General features: G+C 41.9%; 1 protein-coding gene across 3 annotated transcripts in view; it reads left to right on the top strand.

The window, feature by feature from the left end:
- Cep112 (centrosomal protein 112) overlaps window positions 1–22,530 on the top strand; it is a 407,052-nt gene that overhangs the window by 364,816 nt on the left and 19,706 nt on the right. For 2 of the 3 annotated variants that reach the window (XM_076935566.1, XM_076935567.1), the window contains exon 25: window positions 8,489–8,560. The exons of the other annotated variant lie outside the window; for it this stretch is intronic. In XM_076935566.1, coding sequence (XP_076791681.1) covers window positions 8,489–8,560 — 72 coding nt within the window. The remainder of the gene's footprint in view (window positions 1–8,488; window positions 8,561–22,530) is intronic. 3 annotated transcript variants of the gene reach the window in all.

Here is a 22,530-nt window from a genome sequence, read left to right as displayed (position 1 = left end):
ACTGAGTATATGAGGTGCTGAGAAGAAATTATATTCTTTTGTGTTTGAGGGAAATATTCTATAGATGTCTGTTAGGGCCATTTCATTCATAATGTTCATTAGTTTCATTATTTCTATGTTTAGTTTTTGTCTGGATGACCTGTCAATTGATGAGAGTGGGGTATTGAAGTCTCCCACTATTAATGTGTGGGGTTCAATATACAATTGAAGTTTTAGCATTGTTTCTTTTACAAATGTGAGTGCCCTTGTGTTTGGGCATAGATGTTCAGAATTGAGATATCATCTTGGTATATTTTTTTTTTTTTGATTAGTATGAAGTGTCCTTCCCTGTCTCTTTGGATTAATTTTGGTTGAAAGTCTATTAGATAATAGAATGGCTACTCCAGCTTGCTTCTTAGGTCTGTTTGCTTGGAAAACTTTTCCAGCCCTTTACTCTGAGATAATTACCTTTATTGGAGAGGTGTATTTCTTGTATGCAGCAGGATGATGGATCTTGTTTTCACCTCCATTCTATTAGCCTGTGTCTTTTTTATTGGGGGAATTGAGTCTATTGCTGTTGAGAGATATTAATGACCTGTGATTGTTATTTCCTTTTATTGTAATGGTGGTGGTGGTGGTGGTGGTGGTGTGTGTGTGTGTGTTTCCCTTGGTTTTGCCGGTATGGAATTACTAATTTTCTGTGTCTTTTTTGGATGTATTTATCCTCCTTGGGTTGGAGTTTTCCTTCTAGTATTTTCTGTAGGCTAGACTTATGGAGAGATATTGTTTGAATATTGGATTTGCCTTGAAATATCTTGTTTTCTCCATCTATGGTGATTGAGAGTTTTTCTGGGTATAGTAGTCTAGGTTGACATCTGTTTTTTTAGAGGTTGCAAGATATCTATCTGTCCAGACCCTTTTAGATTTTAGAGTCTCTGTTGAGAAGTTGGTGTAATTCTGATAGATCTACTTTTGTAAGTTATCTGACTTTTTTCCCTTGCCACTTTTAATATTCTTTCTTTGTTCTATAGATTTTCTGTTTTGATTATTATGTAGTGGGAGGATTTTCTTTTCTTGTCCAGTCTAATTGGTATTCTATAAGCTTCTTGTATGGTTATAGGCATCTCTTTTTTTAGATTAGTAAAGTTTTCTTCTATGATTTTGGTGAAAATATTTTCTGGGCCTTGGAGCTGGGACTCTTCACCTTCTTCTATTCCTATTATTCTTAGATTAGGTCTTTTCATGGTATCCCAGGTTTCCTGGATGTTTTGTGTCATGAATTTTTTAGATTTAACATTTTCTTTGACTGATGTATCAATTTCTTCTATTGTATCTTCTATACCTGAGATTCTCTCTTCCATCACTTGTATTCTGTTGGTGATGATTGCATCTGTTGTTCCTGTTCTCTTTTCTAGTTTTTCCATCTCCAGGATTCCCTCTATTTGTGTTTTCTTTATTGCTTCAATTTCTATTTTCAGGTCTTGCACAGTTTTATATATTTACTTCACCTGTTTAATTGTATTTTCTTGTATCTATTTAAGGGATTTATTTGTCTCCTCTTTAAAGAATTCTACCTGTTTAATTGTGTTTTTCTGCATTTCTTTGAGGTATTTATTCATTTTATCTTTAAAGGCCTCTCCTATCTTTTTTAGATTGAATTGAAGGTCATTTTTTTTGTGTGTTGGTTGTGTTAGGATAACCAGAGCTACCTGTTGTAGTGTAGCTGTGCTCTGACGGTATCATATTGCTCTGGCTTTTGTTGATTGTGTTCTTTCAAGGGCCTTTAGCCATCTGGATAGCTTTGGTCCCTGGATGTTCCTATTGTAGTAGGTTTTGAAAGGAGGGTTAACCTCAGTGGCCTGGTGTGGTATATCATCAGTGGCATGCCTCTGATGAGTATCCTTAGGCTATATGGTTCTGGATCTGAAGGTCTGTATGTATGGTTCGGGAGCCTCGGATCTGATGAAGGTGGACAAAGAGGTGGTGGGAGAATGGAGGTCCACCTGGGCAATCAGGCTGTTCAGGGCAGCTTGGCTTACTCCAGAGGATTCAGCCAGCAGGGAAGATGGGTGGGGGAAGGAAGCTTATATGTATGGTTTAGGATCCACAGGTCTGATGAAGGTGGGAGAAGTGGCAGACAAATGGAGCCTGAGTTAGTTTTTATAAAATTAATGTCATAAAAGTTATTTTTTCTTAAAATTAAAACTTACTGCATGACCTGACTTCCTATAACTTCTTGCCATGCCATAATGTCTTCCCTGAATAATCGATTTCACATATATAGTTCTGTTTTCATAAATGCATATACATTTATTTATATATTGTGTATTATATGGTGTCCTTGTCATACAGTTGAAAACAGGTGAAATACTCTGATTTAAGAAACAGCCACCCACAAGAGAATAAACCTGGAAGTGGCAGTGCCTGTGATGGTAGCTAATGCCGTTGACCTTGACAGGCAGAGCAGCGCATGGGCGAGGGAAGTGAGCATATTCTCTTCCCTGGGAGTGCAGTGGCAGCAGGCCCAAGCAGCATGGGTCCACTTGTGCAGAAGGTCACCTGACAGAGGTCACCTGACAGAGCACCACTCTCTGTCCAAGACACTTGTGACAAAAATAATTTAAAAACAAGCTTTTCAAAATTACAAAACTTTCTGGGGCTTCTAGAGGGCTGCAGCCTCTCTACTTTGTGGTAAAATGTGACTTCAGGTAAAACTTTGTTGACACCACTTAAATTCATGGCAAAACTTCACACAGAAAATTCCATAATATGTTGAGAGTTGGGAAATCAAGAAATCCCAAATGAACAATAGGGAAGGATTCAGGAACTACTTTCAGCCTTTTTTTTTTTTCTTGACTCCTTTTTGATCATCAAAGTTGCTTTCATGTTTGCAGTGACAATAGCTTTTTAGAATATTTCCTACACTAATTCCTGATATCTCCTATTAGGCTACAGTTTACCAAAGAAACATTGGGAAATACCCACAGATGAAGCTGAGCGTTCCTTAGTCATTGCCACCGCGAGGTGTTAGGTTCTTTCTTCAAGTTCCTAGGATATAGCTGTGACAGAAAGGCCAGTTGTTTCAAGAAAAATGGGTAGCAAGGAATCTGAATCTGTACTTAATAAATATTAATAAATAAATAATATAATATTCATCTGTAACTTAATTTAACCTTTTATGTAATTTGACTCATGTTCCGCCTTTCAGTTGATGACCCCAAGAGAATCAGTCAAAAGGACTAGGGCTCCCTGGATGATAGTTTCTTCAGGTCTGCTTCTGTATGGACGTCGGGTATCTGAAATGCTGACAGCATCCTAATGTGCCCTCCTTTTCATCACCCATCAAAGTGACTACAGTAGCAGTAGCTAGCCTTACATCACCCAATCAAACAACTGAGCTGAACGGAAAACAGCTACTTAAAACTTTCTTTTTTTTCTTGTCAACTAAATACTATTATCCTGATACTAGTTGCATAAAAAAAATCAAATTGAAACTGGCAGAATTACAAAAGACAATTTCCTAGGCTGCTTTTTATAACTTACTTGCTTTAAAAAAAAAAAAAAAGTTTAAACTGTCTCTGGTTTTCATTTAAGAAAAATTCTGTGTTTTGATTTTACAAAAACAAAAAATGAATGAGGCCTTTTAAAAGCTATGTTTTTAATTAAAAACAAAAGGCTGCTTCTCATCAGGTCTTGATGGGTGGTATCCTTTATGCCCTGGTGCCACTTGTCCTGGTGCCATCAGCTCTTCTCTGTCTCCTCCACTGGCAGATTAGCAAGCCAGACATAGCTGCAGAGAACACACCTTCATCAATGGGTCCAAAGGAAGCCCTGGCCCACATGTGCAGAGTCAGAGACCTAGAATGAAAATTTACTAGTTTCCTAAGTTAATCTTACAAAAAGATGATTCCTTCTGAAATCCTCAAATAGTAAAGTAAGTATAATTACCATTATATTTATCTACACCAGGAGTTAGTATTGTTTCTAATTCCAGATAAGATCTGGGCAATAAACCCATAACAGCAGGAAAGGGTGAGGATATGGAGCTCTAATCAGACTTCCTCCTTGTGCAAAGAAACAGCGCTCCAGAAAGGCTGTGCTGTCTCTGATGTGTGGTTCTGAAGTAGCTGACCTAAAAAGGGCTGGGTATACTCTGCTCCTCCCTGGATGCTCTTGTCTGCCACAGTAATACAACATAAAATGGATAGATGCTATCTGTCCTCAAGCTTAAGTATAGATCAGAACATTATGCCCAAAATTGAAACTCACCTTTGGGACCAAATGTTTTATAATTCAGGAGAATAGATTATTAAACTGGCAAATTATAGAGAAAAGAAGAAAAAAATAACCTAAACTTTTACTTGGTATTTTTAACACTTGTGTAAAACATATTTTTATAACAGTGTCACCAAACAGTGTCAGATTCTGCCCTATTACAGTGGGTACTAAGCACATGTAACAAGCTCCCTGTTTCAGACCTGTGATCTGAAAGTTGAAAATATAATTAACTTTCATATTGATTTAACTGATTTTGCCAGTGGCTAAGGAAAGATTTCATTAGGTCTCATGGTCTCTTGATACATTGTTGATTTTGTCCTTTTTCATATTTGATTATATTGATTACTTTGTTTCTCAGAAAAAATATTTTAAATAAGTTAATTTTTAAAAGCCAGCACTTCAGAAACTTCCTTATAAATAATCTCTAGTGCTAACCATGTTGTAGAAGAGTTACTCTTTTCTTTTCTACTCATTGTTTCATATTTTCTCCCTATTTGGTGCTGAGGATGGAGCCCAGAGCCACTAAGTCATTTTAGTCCTCACAGGCACTCCACCCAAGACAATGCCAGGTGTGAAAAGACTTTCAGACAGATGATCAGTGGACCCTGCTATCAAGGGTCACAGTACTAAGAAGCTAGGTGTCAGTGTGGTTCAGGCGGGGAATTAAAGTGGGGGTTTGCTTCCACAAGGCTAAGTAATGGAGAGAACAAGAGCCTTGATGCTACCTCACATCCTCATGGTCCCTGGGAGAGCAGAGGCCAGGAGGATTCAGCCAGGAGAGGGTTGGGTTCCCAGTGTCCTATTGACAGAGTGTCACTTCAAGAGTGCCAGAAGCAAAGCAGCGGGCATTTCAGTCAGTGTCTGAACATGGTCGGCCACTGGAGACTTCTTTCAAATGGAGAGTGCTACACAGTCTAGCTTAGCTTTTGCAAAGATTAATCAACAACAGTAGATGAGAGATCCATTCAGACATTATAGCATTAAATTTGCATTGCAAGTTATAAGAGAAACATGAAAGACTTGATGTCACAGAGAATAGAAAGGGTAGACAGGAAGATTCACTCACCAGAAAAATTTCACAAGACACAAATGTGGAAGCAGGAGTAAGAGAGAAATGTATCAAGACTGTCTGAGGGGGTTGTTTGTTTGTTTGTCGTTTTTAATGACAAGATGATGCACAATAGACTTTACTATGATTATTTCTGAAATGGTAGGAGTGACACTCAAGTGGAAACATGGAGTTCAAGATCTGGATTACCAACTAAAGAAGAACGCACGTGCCGTGAGCATGTGCTCACATGGGCATGGGTGTGAGTACCAAGAGGCCCTGAGCGGGCATGAAACAGGCAGGTACAAAGGAATCAAGTGGGTGCAGGAAGATAGGAACAGAGCCTGGGGGATGAATGCCACAGAGACAGGAGAGTGCTTCCTCTCAGGCTGTTCTGTAGGATAAGGACTCCAACTTCATGACATCTGTGAACCATTTGGATCACTCTGTGGAGGCATTGTTGTTTCGACCCCATGCTGAAACTTCCTCTCCAAACCGCCCCCCCCCCATCCTTTTCCCCTTCCCCTCTGTCTTCTGTGCTTTGTAGAACCTCTGTGGTCTCCACTGAAGGTTTTCCCATCCAGCTTCCTTGGATACTGACTATGCTCTGAGGGTGGGACTGTGGACTGGAACTGTCACTGTTAGGTCTGTCAGCACTTAGCCCTGTGCCCGCCCATGCGGTGCTTGGTAAGTACGATGGATGGAGAAAGGAAGGAAGGAAGGAAAGAGTAACAGAGCAGGTGGGGAGAATTAGGAGGAGGAAGCAGGAATGAAAGTTAACAGCATCACATGCTACAGGGAGTCTAAAGCTGAAGACTTGTTCAAAAGCCACTGAACTAGGCTCATGGGTACCTTTGGTATTAACTTCCTAAACATGTTCTAAGTAACTTTCTAGGCTTATGTTTGTCCAGACTTTTATGAAAATAGTACTGCAGCTATTCATCTGAGGTAAGATCAGATGGTAAGATCATTCATGGCTCCTTGTGACCTCTGTGGCCCTCAGTTATTCCCCAAGTATTTGAGCACAAATGCTTGGGAACCGGGGAAAACTAAGATGGAGATGCCAGTACCCTCGCCACACAGCCCTCCTTTCTGCTCACCTCTAAAATGGGGCAGATTCTCCTGAATTTCTCTTAAAAGAGCTTCTCAGGGACCAATGAGATAACTCAGCAGATAAAAGCACTTGGTGGTCAAGCCTGATGACCTGAGTTCAATCTCTCCAGCTCACAATGGAAGGAGAGAAGTGAGCTCAAAATGTTGTCCTCTGATTTACACACACACACACACACACACACAGAGAGAGAGAGAGAGAGAGAGAGAGAGAGAGAGAGAGAGAGAGAGAGAGAGAGAGAGAGAAAGAGAACGCACTATCTCATGGCTGACTTATGCCCACGCATACATCATACACACCCAATAATAATAGGGAAAAATTTTAATGTCCTAAGAAAGCCAGAGTGAAAGGACATTCACATAGTCCTGTGTGGTCTCCAAGGACAAACTGAACATTCTGCCTCTTCCTTCCTAGGTCCTGAAGGTGAAGGAAGTCTGGGGCTTTTAGTGTTAGGTGACTTTCAGGTGATAACAGCATAGCATCCCCTGTAGTGTCCTATGCCCTTCCCCCATTGCACCACTACAACTGCTAGGGTCAATCTCTCCCAGTAAGCCTGCTTGCCTTCCACAATGCTCAGTGAGCTGCCAGGGAATAACACGGACAGAGCAGAACCCACACCAGTGTGCTCAAAGCTTTCACTTTATAGTGTTCTTATCCTTAAACCGCCTGCGTCATCATCAAGGGCAGCCAACAAATCCATAGAGCCCCACTAAGGGCATCCTTAAAGAAGACAGTGCTGTGAAGACAGAAAATCGATTAAGCAATAATCGTGACAATTGTTAAAAGGAACAATTGGTCTTTACAGATTTCCAAGCCTTTAATTTCCCCATTTTCCATAATGGATGTTAAAGCTTCCCTGTCTTGGCTGCTGTGGGCTAATTCATCTGCAGTGAACTCTATTTGAAAGTACTACAACTCTAAACTATGCTTTCTCCCAGAGCACATTATGAAAACAGGAATAATAATTGCAACAGAAATATAATTCAAAGACTTTTATTGACTTTTCATGTTTAATAGTTATTATTCTGGCTTGTTTCAAGTAATTTTAATAACCACAGTTTATTTACAAAATTCAGACTGCTTCTTTTGTTCCTCTGCCAACAGAATGCATTTGTTCCCAGACAGCTGGCGTGAGGCATCATTCTAAGACTGGGGTTGTTATGAAGGATAGAAACACATTTAACTTTGGCCACATCTTCTCAATGAGCTTGACTAACGTGTGTTTCAAACACTTGAACTCAGTGTCAAGGACAATATATTTTTATGGCAATACACATCTCAGAATGTTCCTTATAAAGCAATTTGTCTGGGAGACGTCAGTAGCAAGGCAAGTGATGCACTTGTCCCTAAACCCCTCACTAGAAAACGCTCATAGCCATCACAGAGCAGTTTGGAGACAAACTGAAAGCTTTCTCCTGGCGTGAATATGCTCTGTGTTTCCTCCTTGCTTTCCAGAGTCTGTTTGTTTTGAACCTTGGTGAACATATTGTGCTGGGGACAAGAGAGGGGGCAGGACCCCTGATGTGCCTACTGCATGGTTTTAATCCTGTGCTTTGCTGACATATCAGTTGCAAGCATCAGCCAGACACCCACCACACCATTGCAGCTGTTTGTCCAGAGAGCATTTTCTGCATTGTTGAAGTGGCTCTCTGTCCTTGCAGCAACCCCTGGGGGATGATGAAGAGCAGAAGAGAGCTCTGGGGCTGCACAGGTTCCAACACAGCACTGGTGCACTCTGAGCTAGGCTGTCTGTCTAGGCTGGAGCTCATGTTATGTCCTAATGAAGTAATTCAACAGTATTTTCTCACTTTTATTTGATAGTTTGGGTCTAATTTTAGAACTTTTTAAGACATTTTTTAACCCTCAAATGATTTATCCCAAACCAATAAATCATAGAGACTTTAAAAATTATACAGCAGAAACAAAAACCAAGTTGCTTCTTTATCATCTTTAAAAATCAATGGGCAAGAATTGTGAAGCATTCACCTTGGTATGGAATGGGGTCTCTTGGGGGGATTAAAAGGAGCCTGTGTCCCTGAGCAGTACTTTATCAAGGCTTACTTTTCTGGCAGCCACAAAGCACTGAATTCCTGGAATCAAGTGAACAGCTGGAAAGAGGAAGTGAGGGGAAAGATGAACAGAAGGTGAGGAAGCTGGGCTGAAGCAGGCTGGTGACAAGAGCAAAATTGTCGGTGACTACTTACGCACCTGTATGTTCAGAAGAGAGAACACCCAGCATCCAAAAATGCCGCCAACTCTAGTGCCCTTTTCACTTTAGTCCAGCCAAAAATAATCTCCTTTTCTTGTTGAAGAAAAGGGCCATCAGGAGTAGAGGCTATTGAGGTCAATCAGTTGTAAGCAGCTAAAGTAGAAGTAAGGAAAAGTGAACTGTCTTAGTACACTGAACCATTTCCAGGTAGATGCTGTGCTGGATTACTAAATCATAAAGGATCAGGTATAGGTGCACGCCTTTAATCCCAGCACTCAGGAGGCAGAAGCAGGCCGATCTCTGAGTCTAAGGCCAGCCTTGTCGACATAGTTCCAGGCCAGACAAGAATGAGACCCTGAATAATCAAAAAGGAAGGGAGGAAAGGATGGATGGATGGATGGATGGATGGATGGATGGATGGATGAATGGATGAAAGGAAGGACTAGAAAGGGAAACTGAAGAGAAAACTCAATGGGTGGGATTATATAATACTCTAACAAAGAACCTGCATTCACATCTCTTGGCTTACAGCCACCTATAACTACAGCTCGAGGGAATCGTAACTCCTCTGGCTTCCATGGGCACCTGCACCCATGAGCACATACCCCTGCACATGTACACACATACACACACACACAGAGAGAGAGAGACAGAGAGACAGAGATGGAGAAAAAGAAATAATTAAAAATAAAATCTTCTTAAAATGAAAAATCATAATAATGTCAAGTAGGAAAGAAATAGTATAAATATTCAAACACTGAGTTTGATGGGGAGAAAAAAAACAGAGCTAGTAAAGAATATAACATCATAGGCATGATTAAATGTTAATAGTGGGCCTGTTTTGAATGGAATATCCTAGTACTTCTAGAGACGTGGCAAGGAAACTTGGTTCTCGTATAAGGGTTTCTGTTATCATGGTGAAGGAAATCAGATAGTTGAGATCTTTGCAGGTTTGTGGAGAAGGGGCAAGAAGATGATGAAGGGTGGAGGATGTTCTCCAGGTCCTGATGATTAAGACAAAGAAGACATTTTTTGGTTACTGGCCTGGCGAAGCTGTAATGGGCTCTTCCTAGTGCATACAGTGGAAAAGGCACAATGCAGCTCTCTAACCCTGTTCTCACAGAAGCAAGAGCAGGCCTGGGACTCCAGCCCTGACCCTTGCAGGAACCAAAGTGGGAACTCAACTTGCTGCTCTGCCCTTCAGCTTCAGATTTTACGTGAATGAATGCAGTCGCAAAGAAAGGCAAAACAAAAACTAATGTGAGTGATCTCTAATGTTCGTTCAATACCTACGATTTTGAGGTTCTGTGTGATTTGGCAAAGACAGAAATCACAGGATGCCATGATAAAGGACAACTGAGTATGAACTCTTTCTGTAAACCTACCAAACTTTACCAAAATTCACCAAGTGCCTGCTCTGTCGCTGGCACACGTACTGCTGAGCCTTTGTGATGTTCGTGCATTCATGTAGGTTCTCCATGATTTGCTGCATTCCTATATAAATCTTAGACTTGGGAGTCGGGGAGATGGCTAAGTCAGATGAGTGTTTGCTGTATAAGCATGAGTTCAGATCCCAGCATCCACATAAAAAAGCCATGCACTGTGTATTTGTTAATCTAGCACTGGAGGCTGAGACCTGGCATTAATCCCAGTACCACATAGAGGCTTACAATCATCTGTAATTCTTGTACTAGAGTGTCCAATGCCTTCTTCCCACCCCCAAAAGTTACATGTATGTGTTAAACATACGTGCAACACAAAATATTCATACAGAATATTTATACTGAAAATAACAAAATAAAATATTTTAGATGTATTTGCCAGAGAGCTGATAAAGCAGTTCAGAAATAAAATCTCTACCGAGTGACCTGAAGTTCATCAGTTCATCCCTCAGCTTCATTCTGGGTCTGTAATCATTTATGTTGAAATATTTTTAACAAGTTGTAAGTATTCTATAACAAGTGTAGTGTAGTATTACTGTGTATAGTATTACTACGTGTGTGTATGTGTGTGTGTGTGTTCATCTTTGTGTTAGGGGGAGCCTTCTAACCCTGTTCTCTGTATCTGTAGTTATTCTGATTACTTTTTCATTGTCTAGCTTCTAGTTTACTAATTTTCTCCTTTGCTGTATCTAATTTTCTATTAGGCCAATCTTAAATATTCATTATTTTTTCAGTTAGAATTTCTACTTGGTTCTTTTTAAGTTTTTTATATTGTACCAAAGTTCACAAACATTTTCCTAATTCTGTTGCACATATATCTTGATTCTTTTAAAATAAATGTGTGGCAGCCATAATCTAAAGCTAATTTGGGCAGGGAAGATTGATCACTTTTCTTTTGAACTGGCTGTTTGAGTGTAGATGCTTCATAGGGAACTAACTTTATGGAAACGATTTAGGACCTAGGATGATGTTAATTTCTTCCAGAGAGAATTGACATTTGTAGTCAGGTAGCAGCACTCTCAGTCTGGAATGACTGCAGTTCATTTTCAGGGACTGAGATGATCTCAAACCAGACTTTGTCACTGGAAAGAGCTGGTCTGCTTCCAAGTCAGTCATTCCTACTCACAGAATGCAACCTTTTGGCATATGCCCAAAGCATGGGGTTTTACCAGACACTTCCCCTTAGAAAGCCCCAGACTGCAGTTTCATGTGTGAGAGACTATTAAACCATCTATTCAGTTTTCCATCCACAGCTCTAGACATTGGCCAAGCCCACTACATGAGCTGCTCCCAGTGCCAGTCCTGGTTCTACCTGATCTTGGCCTGATTCTTCTCTACCCAGTCAGTTCTCTAGAGATCTGAAACACACTGGGAAGGGATGGTCTAAGGTTCCATCATCACAGTGGAAGCCCAGCATCTGCTTTTCTTCCTAAAGCTTCCCTTTGCTTTCCTAGTGTGACCTATTAGAGTTTTTAAGGTATATTCTGTACATTAAGGATTTGTTAGTTAAGTACATTGCAAATATTGCTAGTTGCTATTCTTTATGTTAATGTATGGGATTGTGTTCGTTTTGTTTTGGGTTGGGGTATGTGTGAATGTGTGTGTATGCACTGAAATAGAACCTAGTCGTTACACATGCTCAACCCTCTTCCACCAAACTATATTCCCATCTCCCTCCTTTTGTCTGAAAAAGGTCTTGCTAAATTGCCCAGGCTAACCTAAAACTCACTCTGTGACCTAGGAAGACCTTGTGTGTGCCATCTCCCTGCTTCATCCTCGTGAGTCTGCTGAGTAGCTGGGCTGTGACACAGGGCTCAGCTAACTGTCTTTCTCTAGATGACTTTCTAGATGATTTCTTTAGGAAAGCTCTCCTGATCCAGGTAATGAAGTACAGAGTTCTATGTGGTAGATTCACTCTATATCCTGTGACATAAGGTTGTGATAGACAGAATGGCTTCCAGTAGAGATTATACTCAAATCCCTAAAATCTGTGGGTATGAATTAAAGAAAAAAAAAAAAAAAAAGACTTCAAAAGCGTGACCAAGGTAACCTTAGAAAGAGATTATCCCAAATGCTGTGCCAATCCAAACAGAAGACTACTATGGGCAGTGAACTTCCTCTGGCAGAAACGAAGAGTAAGGCCATAGAAAGGTCATGGCTAGAGGCAGAGCAGGGCAATAGGACAGAGCAAGGCCATAGGACAGCCGGGTCAGAGTGTTGAGAAAGACCAAGAACAACATTCCTTTTTAAGACAGAGGGGTCAACAGTTCATGAGCAGTGCATGAAGCTCTATAAGGAGCAAAGGCATCTGAGCTGACAACCATCGAGGAAACATATCTGTGAGGAACTGAACTTGCCCCAAAATATGTATGGGCAAGGAAAAGAGCTATTTTCAGAGGCTCCAAATAGGACCTTGGGCCAGATTTTTGCCCTCGTGATACACATGTCCCCAGTTGATCCCCCTCAGACTTCTTATCTATAGAACTAACTGTAAGATAGCGAATTCGTGTTGTTTTAAGCAAATGAATATCAGGTCATTTGTCATAGGAATGATAAAAAACTTATATAGGAATGTTACTTTTTTAGTATTATTTCAAAATAGTTGTTAATATCATTTTTGACTGAGACATATTTCTCATAATTATGAAAAAGCCATTTTTTATTAAAAATCAAATTTTCCATATAAATGTGAATCAGTTTGGAACTTTTTTCTTCCTTCTTACTGATGATCTCATGTGGATCCCAGTTACAGACTACAGGTGCTGAGGAACACTGCTCGGTTCCAATCCCAGTCCTGTCACTCCCACTGTAGAACCTCCAGCGAGCAGCTTCACTTGTCCCTTCCATGTTCCTACCGTGAAAGAGTTAATGCCCACCTCCTAGAGTTGATGTGCAGGCCAGCTCAGCTCTATGGTTAGAGAGCACAGATGTGCAAATGACATCATCTGAGGACTGCTCCTCCCATCATTGTCTTGATGGCTGCCAGGCCTTCCTCCTTCATGTATTCCATGCCCTAAGCCTCCAGCGTTTCTTTTCTAGAATCCCACTGATTGGCTGGCTGGTATTGCACTGAATGTATGAATTATTTTAGGATAATTAGTACCTTTGCAATATCGACTCTTCTGTCATGTACTTCACTTCTCTGCATTCCATGAGCTGTTCTTCAGTGTGCTTCAGGCCAGCTGACCTGTATCTCCATGTGAATGTGTGGTATATTTTGTATTAAATTGATTTCAGTTTTATTATGTGTTTTTTTTTCTTATGTGGATTTCCCTTATATTTTCTACATGGCTGCCATTTATGGTTGAGGGAAGTATTCAGAGTTTTTGCAATGTGTACATTACAAAGGAAGAAAAGGAGGAGCAAACAGACAAACAAACCTGTTTGTTGTGGTAAATCGCCAACCCAAATTAGACCGGTCAAAGAAAACACAACTCAGTAATTATGAATAGATGCTACACGCCTAGATTGGGCAGATTCACCACCACACTACTCTATTCCCCAGCTATGAGACCCTTATAACTTGCAGGTTTTCCAAGTCTCGAATTTGTCCTTCCACCTCCTGCTCCTCCATCATCCTCGTTCTACATCTTTCCCTCTTCCCACAAACCTTTATTTCTCCACCTCCCCTTCTACTGCCCAATCACTGGCTCCTCCCTTTATTTTACAAATTAGGATGGGCGGAAGGTTCACTAGAATCCACCTGTGTACTGATTCACTTCTCCTCTGCAGCCCTTCCCAGGAAAAGGGGAATTAGCATCAAAATACAAGGCCCAGGCTATCCATGACACCTGTCTGTACTATATAAGCAGAATGCGGCTGGGATTCGGTCTGATGGTTTTTCATTGTCTCCTGAGTTTCCTAAGGAACTGTTTCTATGGTTCCTGGACAGAGATGACACCTGCATCCTGCCTTCCGACTCATCCCAACTGGCATTGTTTCCCAGCCCAGGCCTGCAGGAGGGCATCAAGCTTATAGTTCATTAGAATAGTTTCCTTCCTAAGGGCTTCTTTTTAAAAAAACAAAAGATTTTATTTATTAGACTGGAGAGTTGGCTCAGTGGTTAAGAGTACTTGCTGCTCTTCCTGAGGACCTAGGTTCAATTCCTAGCACCTACATGATGGCTCACAACCACCTGTAATTGCAGTTTGACAGAATCCAATACCTTCTTGTGATCTCCATGGTCCACATACACATGATGCACAGATATACATGCAGGAAAAGTATCTATTCATATAAAAATAAAATAATAAAAATTAAGATTTTATTTCTTTTTCTATTTGTGTATGTGTGTCAGTTTTTTGCCTGCGTGTATGTCTATGCACTACATGTGTGCATTGCCCTTGGGGGTCAGAAGAAGGCATTAGAACTGGAGTTATAGCCAGTTGTGAGCCACCATGTAGTTGCTAGCAAATGAACCCACATCCTCAGGAAGAACAGCCAATGCTCTTAACCACTGAGCCTTCTTCCTAAGGGTTTCTAATAGCTTCCACTTAGGGATCTTAAAACATCATCTTCACTATAAATACTTGTAAGTATATTTTCTAATTTCCATTTTAAACTAATGAAGACCCCCTCTCTGGGGAGACCCTCACTCAAGTCTCGGGAAGTCACCACCACCCAAAAACTTGCAAGACACCGAATCTGGATGCAAACAGCAGAGGCTTTATTAGGGAGAGTAAGCCAGCTAAGGGTCAATTCCTTTGTCCACGCAGGTGCTGAATTGACAAAGACCGGCTGGCTGAGGGGCTTTTAAAAAGGGGAAAACCACAAACCAGTGAGTGAGGAGGGAGTGAGGGGTTGCTAAGAAAACACAACATAAAAATAGGGGAAAATTCCAAAGGAACCCAACCTAAGTGAGTCAGGGTCATGTGGAAAACACTCTGTATACTCATTCTTCTCAAAAATGTGGTCTTGCCATGTCACTGTGGCCTTGCCCTGTCATTGTGGCCTTGCCCTGTCATTGTGGCCTTGCCCTGTCACTTGGTCAACTATTTCTCAGTTGCTCCGGACACGGTCCTGCCCTGTCATCGTGGTTACTAGTTTCTCAGCACCACCTAGATGACTTGCATTCCTCTCTTCCGGTTCCTGAAACCAGCCAGTCTACATTCTTAGCTTGCTTCAGAGAAAATTTTCCATGCCCTTTAAAGTGAGGCTTAGAGAAAAGCCTATATACATTTTATAAAATGATTTTTATAATTTTTCACTCTACATCAAGACTTCTTTGGAGTGGAGAATAAGTATAGATAGATAGATAGATAATAATAATATTATTATTATTATTATTTATTAATAATTTATTATTATTATTATATAGTATCAATGTGTACATCATAAATATGTCTGCCTCACAGTCAACTTTAGCCATATAAGAGATGAACAGATCATCTCCTGCTGGCACAGGGAGCTTCTACCACTAAAGACACAGAACACTGTGGCAAACATGAGACAGGATCCTCACTCCCTTCAGCTTCCTTTTCACAGAGTGACTTTTTGGTTCCTCCCTTTTGAGCCCATCATGGAGTCTCATAGACAATGAGCAAAAGGCTATCTTCCAAGGGTAAGATTCTCCCTACTTCGAAGCCAAAGGGTGTTCTTCCCTATTGCATAATCGTGTCCTGCCCAGCTCCCTTTCTGGAACTGTTGGACTGTAGCATCAAGGGTTTCTTGTCTGTCTCAGGTAGGGTTTCTGTTGCTGTGATAAGACCCCAGGACCAAATCCAGCTTGGGGAGAAAAGGCTTTGTTTCATCTCATAGCTTATAGCTGTTTATCATTGAGGGAAATCAGGCCAGGAACTCAAGTCAAGTGAGAACACAGAGCTTCATACCCCGAGTGAGCAGATCCATCATTCTGAAGTACGGTCTACTGAATTGTCATTCATTTTAAAGTAGCTTATTTTTTAGTATCTTACTGAACTTTTAATGAAGCTTGCTGGAAATTGACTGTAATCAGTGTAAGAACTGTGTTGGTTAAATGTTTTTGTCTCTTTCTCCCTTTCTTTTTGGTACTAGAGAGCAAACCCATTCCTCTAGCATGCTTCCCTCATGAGCTACACCCCAGCACTGGGGGGTCAGTTACCACTCCTTCTTCACAATTGTGACTTGCAGGAAAATCTCAGCTGGGGAGAAGCTGAGGCCAAGCTGAAGCCTGAAGAACACTTCAAGTGTTATAAACTTGGCACTTTTGGGAATTCAGCTTTTAAACAGGTGGCATTTCATGATAAAACAGTTTACAGTTATGTATAAGATACTGCCACAAATCAAAATCTTCTGGGTGTATCAGTTATGAAGAATTTTTAAAATTGCAACCATTACAAAACAAATAGAATGTAGTCAGACAGTGGAAGGTTGCTGTCCTGCAGGAGAGAGCCCTGCTGTGCCGGCCATGCCTCTGCTATGGTCTAATGAGTGTACATCTGAAATGAGCAGAATGCAAAAGGTTTTGAATCTTCTTTTAAGGATCAGTGTCTCTCAAAGGACATGCACCACACTAAAGGGAGAAACAAGTTCTTTTGAACCAGAGAAACCACTTATAGTTACTGAACACCTACTACGTGCTAGACATCATTGAACCTGTTCTAGAACCTCTGAAGGGTGGTGACATGGAAGAGGCTCTTCTAAAGTGAGCTTGCAGTGTGCTCCTGACATAGAATATCCTGGTTTTCTTCCTTTCAGAAGCTTCCTCTCCCCATCTCTTTATTGCTGTGGTCTTTGTCTGCCCTCTGGTCTGTGCTCCCTACTTCTCCCAGCTATTCATTCTCTCTGCCTTGCTGATTCTCCTTGAGTGAGTTACCGTGGTCCAAGTCATGAGTTCTCACTCACTAAGATGATTGGCACATCCCCATCACAAGCCACACCTCTTTCCCCCTCCCACTGACACCAGCATTACTAGTACTCAGTCTGGTACTTCAGATTTAAGTTTAATTTCTTGCCACAAAACTCAGGTTTCCGGGTAGGTCTGTGTGTGGAGGTTCAGTATCATGACAGCTCTTTTTAAAAGGAAAGAACTAGTCAGTACGGTAGGCCACACTAAGAACATTGGGCTTCCCCTCATCATGGGACTTTTAAGGAAGACAGCTGGAAGAGCCATCTGCCTTTTTCCCAAAATGACCCCTGCCTGACCCCTAATGGAAAATGGAATTATAGGACATAGTATGACTATCAGAAACCAGAACTTTTATTTTTCAATTGGATTTTTTATTATAATTTACACCTTGAAATGGTTAAACATTAGACCTTCCCTGAAGAGTTTGCTAGGAGAAAGTGGATTGAAAAAAAATCTTGCCGGGCGGTGTGGCGCATGCCTTTAATCCCAGCACTTGGGAGGCAGAGGCAGGCGGATTTCTGAGTTCGAGGCCAGCCTGGTCTACAGAGTGAGTTCCAGGACAGCCAGGGCTACACAGAGAAACCCTGTCTCGAAAAACCAAAAAAAAAAAAAAAAAAAAAAAAAAAAAGAAAGAAAGAAAGAAAAGAAAAGAAAAAGAAAAAAGAATCTTTCTAAACCACCAACCAAAGAGTATACATGGGCTGGTCCACAGAGGATGGCCCTATTTGGCATCACGGGGTGGGGGGTGGTGGTGGTGGTGGTGGAAGGGCTTGGTCCTGTGGAGTCTTGATGCCCCAGCATAGAGAGCTGCTAGAGTGGTGAGGTGGGAGTGGGTGGGTGGAAGAGCACCCTTATAGAGGCAGGCAGCTTTAGGGTGTGTTTTGTTTTGTTTTGTTTTGTTTGTTTGTTTGTTTTCGTTTTCGTTTTTTGCTGCCTTACTCTGTTTGTGGTTATGAATGATATAACATTCAGTTCTGCAGAGGATTTCCCAGGTGAAGGATACCAAAGTTGCAGAAAGAAGAGCAGTGAAGTCCAAGTCACTGTGGCAATGAGGTCTCGTGGATGGGTGGGAGGTTCCCGACTTAGCTCAGAAGGCTGGCTCACCGTGTGTATTGAGTGGCTGAGCATAATTTAAGTACCCTGGGACTTAGTCCAAGCACACAGCACAGGGGTCTCCAAGGTATGATTGTTGACAAACTAAACACAAAATAAAAAGCAGAAAGTGGCCTTTCCACTGCTGTTGGTTAGTTTGAACAGAATGCACATGGGACAGCCACAGGCTGGAGGGTGGACAAGGCAGCTTGCTGCAGCACCACCAGCTGAACTACTAGGCTCCCACGTGATACCACATCTCTGTGTATTTTGTTCTTCTAGGTTTTGGATGTTAACGTTTATACTGTGTATACAGACCTTATACTCTGATCTTAATCTGTCTCCATTTTAATCTAATTACATGTGAGAAATTAAAATATACTTGTACTTAAATTTGTTGACCACCCTAAAGTGCCACTGTTATTTTTTAGCCTCTCTTATATTCCTCTCAAAAAATACATGTTTGTGTGCATTTATAGGAAGACTATGTTTAAAGCTCATAGTCTTGCTAAAATAAATTTATAGATATACAAGCAACAGAAATATAAAATGTTCCCTTGGACACTACAAAGGATATATAGCAGTGACCATTCCTATATCAGACACCAGCTCAAAAATTGTCATCTTATTTCCTCACCTATTCATTGCCTACTGCTCTCTCTCTAATTCACCAGGCTTCTTTTTGGTTCTCTGGACATTTTCCCAAGCTTGTTCAACCATTAGCCTTCTGGACTTCTGGGTTTAAGTACTGTCAGATCAGATTTAAATCACGTGTTAAGGCTTGGTGGGTCCATCATTGTCCTCAATTTAAGAAGCATTATAGAGGTCATGACATTGCTACAAAGAAGGTGGCATTAATCCTTCCCCTTATAAAAGGGAGCACCATGGTGTGCATTACACCAAAGGAACCAGCCCCACCGGCGTGGAGCCCAGGGCCAGCCCCATGCTCATTTCTCCATCCAAACTACAGCCTTCCAGGGATGGGTAGTAGAAAACCAGATGTAAACTATTTTTTAAATCCTCCTCTGACTTAGCATTAAATTTCCCTTGGACCAGATGCCTGTGTTTAAATAATATCCTGAAGGATCCAAAGAGAAGAATTAGTCATCATGTTTCATTCATATAAATCTGAAATAAAGGGGGGAAAAGTACAAAGATGCCAGAGCACCTTGCATGTGGCTTGCCAGACTATCACGATTTTAAAGGAATGTTGCCTCAATTACAAAAGCTGCAAGTGCAGTGTGCCTCTCTTCAATTATAAGTTGATATTCCCATTAGTTATTAGTGCTTTTTAGGAAAAACAGAGCAAACTATTAGAATTTCTTTTGCAAAGCCAGTGGTTTTGTTTTCGATAGATTGAGTACTTCTTATTTAAAGTGGCTCTGCCCTTTGGTCACTCCCATTTGCTAATTTTATTGATTAATATGGTATTCCCTACAATTAATGCTTTGATGGCTTGTATCGGTTAAGACACAGCAAGTAACTGAACCTCTTGTCTTTGCATCAACTTATTTTCTGTGGTGTTCCCTGGGTGCTTCCAAAAACTTTCACCAAATGGTTATGATTGGGCCCTAAATGGTACCAGTCATTAGCAGATCAGCAGCAGTATTGGCTTGCCAGAGACACAGGTGTCCCACAGATCTGTGTGCACACATTTAACTAGAGGCAGTAGAATGTCCACACAGTACAGAGGATTCACCGAGCTTAAGTAGCCTGACTCCTCTGTTGAGCCTATTAAAAGTGTGTGCTACTGCTCTTTTGTTTACTTTCTGTAGCAAGCATGTGACAGGGAATACCAAGATTTGGAATTGGACCAGAAGACCCCACAACAGAAGATTTTAGTGTTTAGAGCCTAGATAAAGACAGCAAGGGTCAACGGGAGGAGACCTAGCTCAGGAGTTCCAAACCCTGGGAGGCACTGCGTGGGGGAGAGGAGCCATGGAAACGGTAAGGTAGTTGAGAATGTGGACGTTGGTTTGGACCATCAGGGTTTAGCTGCCTTTTTTTTTCCCCCTTTGGTTTTTCAAGACAGGGTTTCTCTGTGTAGCCCTGGCTGTCCTGGAAGTCACTCTATAGACCAGGCTGGCCTCGAACTCAGAAATCCACCTGCCTCTGCCTCCCAAGTGGTAGGATTAAAGGTGTGCGCCACCACTGCCTGGCAGGGTTTAGCTGCCTTAAACTGAGAGGTTCTCATTACCTCACTGACAGATTGGTTGGGCCAGCCCATAGGGTGCAAAACCTAGGCTCTTGGTAGTGAGCCTTGGCCTCAGTCAGTTTATTAGAAATAACTGCTTGAAACTCAAACTGGTTTAAACAATAAGGAGAAATTTTTGACTCATGTAACTGAGAACTCCTGTTGGCTTCAAGAGAAGCCTAAGGCAATAGTTCAAGTGGTATGACTAAGAGCCAGTTTCCCTTCATTTCTTAGCTTTATTGCCTTTTTCCTTTCTTATTTTTTCTTTTCTTTTTCCTCTACTTCCTTCTCTACAAGGTGTCCTTCTCAAAGCTACAAGACGATTGCTCTCAGTTCCTGGGCCTGTTTCCCCAGATTCATACCAACAGAAGAAAGTTCCCCTCCTCAAAAGCTCCTTCAGGTGTGCGAGGCTCATAATTGCCTGCCCTGTGCTCTAACCCTCGCAGAACCTGAGTAGTGAGACAGGAGGCAGAAGTCCTGTCACATGGACTGATTGACTTGCAAGGTAGCATGTGAGTCCTGAGGCCATGACATACTCAGTCTGCAATGGTGAGAGGAGTCCAGTGCTCTCCAGCAGGAGGAGGGAGGCTGGTAATAATTCCCTTTTACACACCTCACCTCAGCCACTTGGTGTGGCTGGGCCCGAAAAAGACAGTGAGGGAGCGCAAAATACCTCTAGCCTGCAATGAAGCAGTAAGACTAGGGAATAGTGTGGACTAAACATGTTTGTGTTCCTACCCCCCTCTCCCCCCAGCACACACATACCCACACAACAACATCAATAACAACCCTAAGTCTCCAGTGTAGCGTTTGGGGCCTTCATGATGAGATTCGAGCCTTTCTAAGATGAGACATGAAAGGAAACTTGCTGTCTCTGACTTGTGAGGACCCAGGAAGAAGACACCACCTGGGACTTGCAGCCTCTAGAACTATGAGAAGCAGGCTTATGGTTTGATCTGCCGCCATTTGTGGCATTCTAACCACAGCAGCCAAAGAAAATAAAGATGGGGTGTGCTGCCTAATCTTTTGTCAACTTGACACAGGCTGGTTATCTGGGAAGAGAAACCTTGGCTTAGAAAATACCTTCATCAGATGGGCTGTAAGAAAACCTCTGGGACATTTTATTGATTAATGATCGATGTTCAAAGGTCTGGCCAATGATAGGTGGTGTCACCTGGGAAAGTGGTTCTGGGTTGTACAAGAAGGCAGGCTGAACAAGCCAGTAAGTAGCATTCATCTCTGGCTTCTGCTTCGGGGGCCCTGCCCTGACTTCCTGGTTCCCTGGAAGTTTTATCATCTGCTTCATCTAGCTCTGTTTCTTTATCAAAATACCACCTCAGTTCTCTTCTCCTCTCCTTCTCCCTGCTGCCATCTGTGATCCTAAACCCTTTGTGTCGGACAAAATGGCGTCTTCCCAGCTGCCTCTGGTACCTGAGAGACTTCCTAAATCAGAATGGTCACCCTCCCACTGCTCTGCTTGGAACAGACAGCTCCGACCCATGCATCTGAGCCCAATGCCAGCTCTTCAAAGATCTTCTCATTCTGCGCTCGCTCTGAGGACCCTGGGCATCACTGGGCTGGCCTTCACTAGCCACACTCACAGCACCTTAGTTCACACTTGTTCCTGCACCCAGAATTCACCGTCCAAGTGCTACTCACTTTTGGGAGCACACCCCAAAAGTCACCTCTTCCTGCAGACTTTCCAAGCAGCTCTTGACCCAGAGATGATTGTCCTCCCCTGGATTTCTAGTCTACTTACATTGTTCCCAGAGCTGGATGTGTAATGTTTGTGGATTTCATTTGTTTTCTATGCATAGCCCAGCCTAGTTCTCCTCAACCCAGTTGTTCAGCACTGATCAAGGAAATGAAGAGGGGCACCCTGTCATGAAGTATTATAGTTTCCAATTCCAGGGGTGTATGGGCGGGGCCTCCCCTGTGCAACTCCACCATCCTAGCCATTTCTCACCAGACCCAGCCACCAGCCTCTGCTATCAAACTGGATTAGAATGACATAGATTAAGAAGAACCTATTACCAAACCCTCAAAATGTATTCACAGGCCTCCATGCCTGAGACCAGCCAGCCCACCCCCCTGCCACATTGCCCAGCTGACCCTGATCCAGCCACCCTGGCCCCCACATTTCCTCCCACACTTCTTACAGCTACCATATGTGAGCCACAATTAGCTCAAGTTATATTATGTATAGACTAAATAAGAAACCTCAGAAAGCCCAAAATGTTACTGTTCCTTCACACATTTGCTTTGCTTTAAGGGGCATTTGAAGTCCAGATTAAGTTCATAATACAACCATTGTTATCTCAAGATCACTGGACATAACAAACACTGCATAA

Source organism: Arvicanthis niloticus, chromosome 6, assembly GCF_011762505.2.
Source record: "Arvicanthis niloticus isolate mArvNil1 chromosome 6, mArvNil1.pat.X, whole genome shotgun sequence".
Taxonomy (NCBI): Eukaryota; Metazoa; Chordata; class Mammalia; order Rodentia; family Muridae; genus Arvicanthis; species Arvicanthis niloticus.
The sequence above is the reverse complement of the archived record's forward strand: the minus strand, read 5'-3'. Positions and strand labels throughout refer to the sequence as shown.